The sequence below is a fragment of the Salvelinus alpinus genome, chromosome 1, assembly GCF_045679555.1.
Source record: "Salvelinus alpinus chromosome 1, SLU_Salpinus.1, whole genome shotgun sequence".
NCBI lineage: Eukaryota > Metazoa > Chordata > Actinopteri > Salmoniformes > Salmonidae > Salvelinus > Salvelinus alpinus.
Genome location: NC_092086.1, coordinates 43,516,236 through 43,526,495, shown reverse-complemented (window position 1 = coordinate 43,526,495; position 10,260 = coordinate 43,516,236). Strand labels below are relative to the sequence as shown.

At 40.6% G+C, this 10,260-nt stretch overlaps 1 protein-coding gene across 3 annotated transcripts; it reads right to left on the bottom strand.

Moving 5' to 3' along the window:
- Window positions 1-119: 119 nt before the first annotated feature.
- Window positions 120-10,260, bottom strand: LOC139577029 (phosphomannomutase 1-like). Of its 3 annotated transcripts, none has more exons than XM_071403767.1 (8): window positions 9,779-10,260; window positions 7,609-7,693; window positions 6,702-6,793; window positions 6,397-6,488; window positions 5,979-6,078; window positions 5,513-5,588; window positions 3,201-3,316; window positions 120-2,853 (listed from the first exon to the last, which is right to left on the bottom strand). In XM_071403767.1, exons 1-8 carry the CDS (start codon window positions 9,857-9,859, stop codon window positions 2,731-2,733), a joined length of 765 nt encoding a protein of 254 aa, XP_071259868.1. In that variant the 5' UTR covers window positions 9,860-10,260; the 3' UTR covers window positions 120-2,730. The 3 variants fall into 3 exon arrangements, with proteins under 3 accessions (XP_071259868.1, XP_071259852.1, XP_071259859.1); XM_071403751.1 differs by having other exon boundaries at window positions 7,609-7,726; window positions 9,779-10,255; XM_071403758.1 differs by having other exon boundaries at window positions 6,717-6,793; window positions 7,609-7,726; window positions 9,779-10,204.

Below are 10,260 nucleotides of genomic sequence, written 5' to 3'. Positions count from 1 at the left end.
TTTTTGTATTTATCTTTGGAGATAAGGGTGTATACATCGTCTGTGACATTAGAATGACATGCCTATGCCTTAGTTATACTTTCCATCTGTTGTACAAAGAAATAACAAGTCACACTTGGCACAATGATATAAAATAATTTATTACAATGAACATAGTTCAAATGAATACAGTACTCAACAATCACATGATGATTTCACAATTAGTGTATGTCGATCAAACTACAAGTGAGTCCACTGGACCTTTGTCATTCAGGAAGGTCTAATGGCCTTTGGCAGAAAGGTGAAGACATCCAGATTATTATATTTGTAGCAGACGGCATTAACCTTTTAATAAAATTTGATTGGATACAACTAAAGGACGTGTACCTTTGAATATACTGGGTAGGTAATGTAAAGGCTGTATAAGCCATCTGTGAGATCCATTTCTTATAGTGGTGCAGATTGAAGTAGCAGGAATAATGTATATGTATTTGCATAGATGAGGTAAGACTTCTCCCTACAGTGCCTAAACACTCTTAGAAAAAAAGGTGCAATCTAGATCCTAAAAGGGTTTTTCGGCTGTCCCCATTGAAGAACCCTTTTTGGTTCCAAGTTGAACCCTTTCCACTGAGGGTTCTACATCGAACCCAAAAGAGTTCTAGCTGGAATAAAAACGGTTTCAACCTGGAACCGAAACGGGTTCTCCTATGAGGACAGCCGAAGAACCCTTTTGTGTAGAACGTCTACACCCACCTTGGATTTCTTCACATTTTGTGTAACAAAGTGGAATTCAAATTGATTTAATTATCATTTTTTGTCAACAATCTACACAAAATACTCTGTTAAAGTGGAAGAAAAAATTCTAACATTTGTTTTTATATACCTTGATTAGATAAGTATTCACCCCCCTGAGTTAATACATGTTAGAAACACATTTGACAGCGATTACAGCTTTGAGTCATCTTGGGTAAGTCTCATAAGAGCTTTGCACACCTGTATTATGCAATATTTTCCCATTATTCAAGCTCTGTCAAGGTGTTGGAGATCATGGCTAGATAGCAATTTTCAAGTCTTGCCATAGATTGTCAAGCAGATTTAAGTCAAAACTGTTACTTGGCCACTCCAGAACATTCACTGTCTCCTTGGTAAGCTACTCCAGTGTATATTCAGCTTTGTGTTGTAGGTTATTGGCCTGCTGAAAGATGAATTCCTCTCCCAGAGTCTGGTGTAAAGCAGACTGAAGCAGGTTTTCCTATAGGATTTTGCCTGTGCTTAGCTCCATCCCGTTGGTTTTCATCCTGAAAAACTCCCCAGTCTTTGCCGATGTCAAGCATACCCATACCATGAAGGCAATTACTCAGTGATGTGTTGTGTTGGATTTGCCCCAAACATAAGGCTTTGCATTTAGGCCAAAAAGTATATTCCTTTGCTGTGTTTTTTTTGCAGTATTACTTTAGTGCCTTGTTGCATGTTTTGGAATATTTTTATTCTGTGTATTTTTATCACTCTGTCATTTAGGTCATTATTGTGGAGTCACTACAAGGTTGTTGATCCATCCTCAGTTTTTTCCCCATCTAAGCCACTGAACTCTGTAGTTGTTTTAAAATCCCCAATGGTCTCATCCCTAAGCAGTTTCCTTCCTGTCCTGCAGCTCAGTTCAGAAGAACGACTGCATCTTTGATGTGTCTGGGTGGTTTAATGCATAATCCACAACTTAATTATTAACTTGACCGTGCTTAAAGATATATTCAATGTCTGATATGTTATTATTATCTATCTACCAATCACTGCCCTTTATTTCTGAAGCTTTCGAAAAAGCCCTGGGAGGACAGAGCAAGAGATGGTCATAAAAAAATATAATATAAACCCCCATTATTTCACACAGAGTGAGTCCATATAAATGATTATGTGATTTGTTAAGCCACATTTGACTTCTGAACTAATTTAGGCTTGCCTAAACAAAGGGGGTGAATACTTAAGGAACAATTATATTTGAGCTATCATTTGTTTTTACATTTGTAAAAATCTTGACAAACAATTACAAATTCAAGGGGGTGCAGACTTTCTATAGGCACTTCATCTGAAAGTGGACTGGCACAGAGAAAAAAACCTCTTTCTCGCTCCATTTTGTTCAAAGACAACACTAGTCACTTCCTACATTCACAAAGAAAACAAATGATCCAAAACCCAGTTTGTCAGATAACTGTATCAATATTAGTGCAAAACAGAAGTGGGTATTTACATTATCTACTCAAAATGTATAGAAATCTTCACATGATATTCACAAAAGAGGATTGTCTTACAGGAGGGCCTATAAGACATTATGGTTAATTTGATGTTACATACAAATACAGGGACACGCTACAAAAAACATTGGGTTGATAGATGTTAAACAGTCAGATATTACATTAAAACCTTAGAGAAACACTTAGTCATGATAAAAAAACTGAAAACATTAGTAAACTTCCTCACATTGTTTGAGCTATCATCCCTTTAAAAAAGCAGATCTGTCCACATCTCATAGTAATTTCCATGGGAGTCCAGCCAATGTGAATTACTGATGATCCCTTTATGTGTCCAGTGCTAGTTAGAATAATATTATACAACAACAATGCATTGATTACTTAACAAATCTGTAGTGGTTTACCTCCCATCTCCACCTCTTCTCCTTCAGGTGCTCTTAGAACCTGCCCTGAACAACAGGGGGAGCCCAAGGGAAGCTGACTGTGAGAGTGCCTGCTGCACGATTTATCACGACTCATTGGCGGGAGCTTTGAAGAAAATCTCTCGACAGTGCCTGGCTGTGTCCTCTGGTGAGTATACTGTGAAACCAATGGTCCGTGGGTCATTGAAGATCTCATAGTCGTTTCCCCCCTGAACAGAGAGGAATGTAGATACGGCTTTAGAATCTGCTTGTTCACAAATAGGTTTGCACCGACTGCCCTTTTCCCCCTTGTCGACCTCTTTCCTTGTTTCCTCACTCACTCTTTATCTCTCTCTATGTCTCAGTAAAATAGGTTAAATAAACACACAACCATCACAAAGCTCATGCAACATTGTTTCAGGCAGGGGTCAACTCCACTTAGATTGACAACAACAATGATCTCTGAACTTTAACCTTTAACTTTCAAGCCACAGCACAATCCTACTCTCATTGCTATCTTTAGCCTCAGAGCATTCCCCACCACTGACACGTCCACAAGGTCCTCCCCTTCACTTACAGACGACGTCTCGTTGCCAAAGAAGTAGATAGCGTCCAGGCCCTCCCCCTCCAGCACGTCCAGACAGAGCCTCTTGTCCCAGCCTTCAGGGAACACGTCAAAACTGATGAGACCGCCTGAATAGAGAGGCACACGAGAGGGAATAATTCAGTCAATTTCAATTGATACATTACAATTTAACATCATGTTACTGAACAGAATATTAGTCCCTCCCATAAAATAAACCCTCAGTCATGTTTTAGTGATGATTATTAACACATTACAACCAGCTCTCATGCCATGTCAGGGATATTTGTTTTGGTTGGTCAATGCACTGATTAGTGAGGATCCCCAATGCATGTAAAATAGGTGTGATATTTCCCCCATTACAGGAACAGCAGCTTTGAGATATTTTTAAGTCTGCAACTTCTACCGGTTAATGCTGCCCATTTCTCTGCAACAGACTTGGAGCCCAACACATTCTCCTCTCGAAAAGCATGAAATGTTATTAAAAGCCCCAATCACTGTGCTCAGTTCAGCAGAACAGACTTATTTATGCCCTGTGCATCGACTGTGTGGTGATGGCTTTGACATACAGTCTGTGTCCAGGGAGACCAGTCTTATTATTGGTGATTATTCACTACTTGGCTGACCTCCATGAGGTCACTAACAGTATGTGAGCCATCAGGCTGCCCCATGAGGTGGACTCAGTTCCATAAACACAGCCTGTGGCTGACTCCTTTCTTTTAAATCGCTCTTTCCTTTTCATTCTACAACCAGAGCAGTTAGTCTTTAAATTCTGCCACATATTCAGGTCAATGAGCCGTGAATGTGCACAAAAAGCCCTCAGCAAAGTAAGTTTAAATTCTGCTTCTCGCCCATCCCCCCTGCCTTCAGATTCTACTTCATTACCCCCCAGTGTTTAAAGCGGCAATCAGCAGTTGAAGCAATAACAAAGCGCCCTCCTCACCACTGTTTCAGTAAAAGGTGTGGCGATGGGACTGGACAAATGTAAGCACTCTCAAATTCAAAGGCAGAGCTATGAATGCAAGGACTGACCATCCATGTTATCAAAAGTATAACTTTAACCATGTTTTCAGGCTATACAGTGTTTGTTTACATTTACTTTGTTTACATACTTTGGAGTAAAACTAGCTTATATTTTGTGTTCTGATTGGGTACAACAGTTGAACTAAGATCATATGGCATTTATAAGTTATATCCTTCAAGAATCAATGGTTACATATCATTCATTTATTAGTCCAGAAATGGATGTAGCAACTGCTGCTTGACCCTAAGGGAAAGCTCACAAATGCAACAGCTAGGGACGTTTCAGCCAATCAGAGGGTGTATTGGCCACAAACACCCACATCCTCAGCCCATCCCCCACACAGTTCCTTTACCGCCCCTGGCCATGCACCATAAAGGTGAAAGAAAACAGAGCCAGGACAAAGGTGCCTGTATTTGAAGTGACGCTGCAATGTTGCCTTTTGAGCTGAGTGACACGGGCAAAAATCTATGGCGTAAGAACAGACAGTGCTGCATAGGCATAAACAGCATTGCATATGTGAAATGTGAACAAACCAAGGCAGGGTAGACGTGCAGAAACAGACTGCAATGAGCAAACACATACATCTTATCCACTAGCCTTCTCATTGGCTCGTTTTATCAGGCTCTGCGGCTGCAGTGCAAACAGCCTTCCAACTGGCTCTGCTGCCAGTGCAATGAGCATCAGCTTCCACATCAGCAACCAGAAGGATTCCCAGTTAATATCAGCAATCAGAGGGATTCCCAGGGCAGTCACTCAGTTAGGGTTGAAGTAAGGATGAAAGTGTGTGTTTGTAACTACTGCTGCTAATGGCCCAAGGCTTTAACAGAGTGCCTTATGAAGACAACAGCCTTATCTCCAGCTGTTTGTGCAGCTGCCTGAATTGTGTACAGTTTCACAGGCCATTAAGTAAGCCCCACACCTCGTTACAGTCAGCAAATACCTAGTCTGACTAACCAGAGAAAAACATCTCTGAACCTCAGAGAGTGGAGCAGGGGAGTAATGTTTAATGAAGTTGGGCACAATGTGTCCAGGAGATTGACTACGCATGGCAGATCGTCTTTGTGAAGTGGCAGATAGGAAACAACAGCAAGGAAAAGACAGCAAAGGAGCAAGTACATTCAAGTCATAACAGGGTTCTATCTGAAAGATAAATGAGTCTTCAAATGTAGATATCACACCATGCACAGATGGCATACAAAAGAATACTGAAATACAAGACTAGAGGTGCTAATAGTTACACTGATATTAATTCCCAGCTCACATCCTGTGCCAGTTGGCTTACCTCTCGTAAATCGTAGACCCTTCCCAGCAAACTCCTCCTGCAGGGCCGCAACAAACTTCTCCCGGATTTTCTCTCTCTGTGAAGAGGTTAACGAAAGGGGTCAGGCTTCAGGCCACTAACGGTTAAGCCTCTCCACATCACCCATCAGACCACTAGACCCTCCATAATGTGTGGCTGTGAAACATCAATGTCTGTTCAGCCATCTTGAAAGCTCAGCATTATTTTGACTTGTTTACTCTCTTCCTCTTTTAATAGGAGCCAACATAACAGTATAAGGGAAAATCATGCCTGCTTGCACTGTGCAGTGATTTGAGGTTATAAGAGGTTGAAAACATGACTCAATCAATAACACGTGCTTTGTTTGTTTACTGTTCATTTTTAAAAGTTTATATGTGTAGGCGTTTTCCTTAGAAGATAATGACTGCTGTTTGGATCATTATTTAGGCACTCTTATACTGTGTAATACCTTGTCAATTTCAGAGAATTCGATTCGCTCCTCAAGTGTGCAGCTCCGGCCAATGGGGGAGATGTTCAGCATTCCGTTGCGGAATTCGATAAAGGTGCCCCTGAGGGCAGAATAAGGCATTAATCTGTAAGAAGAGACTTTAGTCTGGCTTTGTTGCCAACCATCATACAAAAATTATAGAGATTAAAGTCAGAATTGCTTTGTTTCTCAAGGAAATAAGTATTTCCACCCAGATACAGATCAATCCTTCTGTCTTAGTCTCTCCCTTAGGATTCCTGACAGAGCCACCATTCCTTTCTCCAATGCCTACAGCTGTGATAGACAGGTTGTAGTGGCCATGGGGCCTCTGAATGACTAGGATGGAAAAGGAGCTGAAAGGAAAAGGAGCTGAAAGTAGGTCAGAGGGAGGGAGTCTCACCTTTTCTTGGGCAGCTTGATCAGCCCCATGTAGCTGAGACAGAAGTTAATGAGGTCCTGTAGTAGTTCCTCTCCTATCTGGTTCTGGATGGCCTGTAGGACAGACGACATAGTTCAAATATTTGAACAGTCTTTTCTTATTAACACAGTGCAGTTCTCTTAAAAGCCCAATCATAACTTTCCCTTCCAATCTTCTTAGCTGAGTACAGTTTACAAGAAAAAAGGTTGTCCCTGCATGTTGTTTACATGGAATCAGGTTTAAATAGCTTGTTAGTGAGCCAAAATATATTTTACTCCTTCCCTCACCTCAGTCACACCCACCTGTTTGGAAAGGAGCTTCCCATCTTTGTACTGCACCGTGCCATTCTCAGCAAACACATAGTCAAACTTCTGTATCACTATAAGAGAAAAAGAGGGCAAATTAGGTAAAAGTGTGTTACTGTGAGAACATTCATAGTAAATAGATAACACAAGCTACCAGCACATAGCCTAAAAAATACACCCCCAACTGGAACACAGGCATGTTGTACCTGGTACAGAGGGATTATTGGTCATTGCAGATTACCACCTATGTAACACTACCTGGAACAGTCCAGTTTAATCTCTGTCCAGTCCATTCACTGTACACATATCTCACATGGCTAGAGTATCAAAGTACTGAGCATCTCAATCAGTCTTGCATAATGCAGTCTGGGGATGATCAGGATAGAGAACTGTTGATACAAAAATGCACTGAAAACAAAACCTTTAATGCACTAGTAGCACTCCCACTTATATTTACTCTATCGTTTGTTGCTTTACTTTTGTTGCTGCTCTGAGTGATAACTGTCAGTTGTCAGTGTGTTGGTGGCCAGTCTCCACTGCTGTGTATAAACTCCACCACAGGGTCAGTGTGTCAATGTAACACAGGTACATGAGCAAACATGTAACTCCACCTGGATCCATGTGAGACCAGGAGCGTAGACTTCAGTTATGATGTAGCTGCTTTTGTCTATGTCTTTTATTTATGGACTGATGTCAAATGAGAGTGGGCTGCCAACATGAAAGCCCCTAAACTGTCTCTCTGGGGAATTTCCCTGAAATAATTTCATGACCATGAAAGCGACATCCTTTTGGGGTTTGCAAAGCCCTGTGAGAGAAAGGCAATAATGTGGGTTTGAGGGTGAATATGTGAGACTGAAATGAGACCAAAGTGAGAATGAGGAACGCTCACCTTCATCTCCCTCACCCAGCTGCTCTGCGATCTTTGAGTAGTCTGATCCACCCACTATGCCAATCTTCACTTTCCTGCGCAGAGACTGTAAAAACTCATCCAGCTTAGGGTCAATTTTCTGCAGGATGTAAGCACACACGCATGGCGCGTACACACACACACACACACACACAGTCTGTACCTGTTTGTGTTGTCTATCATTGAAAACACAGTTTTAGGGACTCATAATATAAACTGTGACAAGACAGGCATTTACAGTCCTGAAAACTGCTTTTGTTGTCTGACCACAAAGCAGGAGAATGCTTTTGTTTGTGAGGTTAGGTAGCATAGACAGAGTGAGATTGGCATCTGTCTCTGAAGGAGGAGCAACTTTGATAGTGGTTTATTCATCCTCTGCAGAAATAATCCTATTAAACCAGCTTTCCATCTTGCCAGAGAGACTTGGGCAGACGATCAGGCAGGGACCGCTTCATGTTCACATGAGGAAACTGCATTACATAATATAAGGGCAGTGGGTTTATTCTGCACACTTATGTCTCTGTGACCGACCAACGGCTGCTGAACTGGACACTGCCTACACGACGGTCATTGAACATTTCTTACATCACCGATCCAGACACAGACAAGAATGCCAATAGACAAAAAATAATAATATTGTAGGCTATGTTACAACAAAGACATCATCTTGTGATGATGGGCAGAGATAAGAGGGATAATCAACATTTTTATCCTCCTGTTTAATTTAATTATTTGAAGACATGGAGAACTGCCTGTTTTCACACATGGCAATTGCAAAGACATTCCTTGATGCAGCGTTGTGTAACCGAGTTAACCATTTATCAACATATGAATGAGTAATTTTTGTTAAACTACTGAAATCATTATGAAAAGCACTAGAGAGCCATTTCACTGATTATTAATTGATTATCTTGCATTTCAAATCTGAGGGTCAAAAGAGGCTGAGGATATAACTAATAGGGTACCCCCATTATGAATGTCAACATCCTTGATCAAAGTAGTCAGAGTTTTTAGGGTAGAAACTCCATGTGACTCTTTTTCCCATGTACCCAATTTAAGTTGTTTACTATCAGTTATCTGTCTGTTAAAGTTCCAATGCAGCTGTTGTTATCTCAAAATCAAATAATTTCTGGGTAAAAATTAAGTACCTTAATTGTCAAAAAGAAACAAAAAATAGCTCCAGAGCAAAGAGCAATTTCTCAAGCAAGAATTTAGCTAGGACTGTCTGAGAGTGGTCTGAGTGGGGAGGGGAAAAACAAAAAAAATTGCTGTTATTGGCAGAAAGGTTTGGAAGTCTCTTTCTCATTGGTTTATATCACCAGGCATGCCAAAACTCCATCCCACCAAAGCAGGTTGAAATTCAAACAGCTGTCTTTTCAAACAGCTCTTACACTAAAAGGGCATTATTATAATTTTCACAATTTCACAGTATTATTCCAAACTAATAGTGTGGCAATATATATAAAACACTGGGCTTTTAAGAATTGGCGCGAACAGCTGCAAGGTAATTGATACTTCATATGGACGGACTTGAAACTTTCAGGAAACAGCAGTTATAGGGTATTTTGAATAAGCATAAGCAGTGTAACAGTGGTCTAGGGTTGACCATCACCAGGATGCTATATGAAACTTGACATCATACGTGTTGTGCAAGTAGGCAACAGTAGCCTACAGTCGTGTTCTCGTACGGACGGAGGACATAACGTTCTTCCAAATTAATTATATCTCTGCTTCATGGGGCGCGCGCTACTTTTAGTGAAATACAAGCTTCAGATGCAAACGAAGACATTTCAGTTTCATTCAAAATAGTTGGCGGACGACTGCATTTGTAGGCTACAACCACGGGATTAAATAATATATGAAAGCAAGAACTTGGAAGGACAGAAAATGATGCTGTTTGCCTACATTATCAGAAAGTATATTGACAGAAAATAGTAAATCATTACATAACGTGCAGGAACATTCCAGACCTTGCAGCAGATAAGACATTGACATTGTTGCAACAGTTTTGCGCTATCAAGATGGCACGGCAATTGGCAAAGCGCCCTATAATTCTTTAAAAATAGAAAGCCTTGACAAGTACGACAGCATTAGAAGAAAGAAAATGACAAACACAATACAATGGGATAATGAAAAATGTTATTTAGCCTACCTCTCTCGGTGGGGTAAGAGTGCCGTCCACGTCAAATAAACACAGAATAGTCCTTTTTGAAGAACCGTTTGATTCATCCATTTCTTATCTTTCAATAATAGTGTTACTAATGTGTAAGAAATATTCTGGGTAAAAGTGACGATTTTCTGATCTTGCCTCTTATGCAAAACAAAGATTTCTGTATAGTCTACAATACAGTACACTGTAAAATGTATTGCCTACCACTAGTTGGATTAATAATTTATGCCATGCGGTCTAGTAGATAACGACAAACCATATCCAATAGTTTTAGAACTGTAGCTTATCCTCAGACTGAAGAATAGTTCTGCCACCGTTTCCGATCGAATTCAGAGAATCATCACAGGCAGCTCCACACGTCTCAGGTTTATTTTGCAACAGTGTCTCGACTCTCGTAAACTACATGCAAACAGCCAATCGCAGCTTCTATGTTTGATGACGCGTAATGGGTTTTGGCAAGATAT

What these genes read in the sequence shown, in the direction of transcription:
- LOC139577029 (XM_071403751.1), bottom strand. Translation starts at nt 9,859, where the DNA reads ATGGATGAATCAAACGGTTCTTCAAAAAGGACTATTCTGTGTTTATTT. An exon ending in CTCTTACCCCACCGAGAGAG is followed by an intron (nt 7,727 to 9,778) that starts GTAGGCTAAATA and finishes TACATCCTGCAG; the next exon opens with AAAATTGACCCTAAGCTGGA. An exon ending in TTGGCAACGAGACGTCGTCT is followed by an intron (nt 2,854 to 3,200) that starts GTAAGTGAAGGG and finishes CTCTCTGTTCAG; the next exon opens with GGGGGAAACGACTATGAGAT.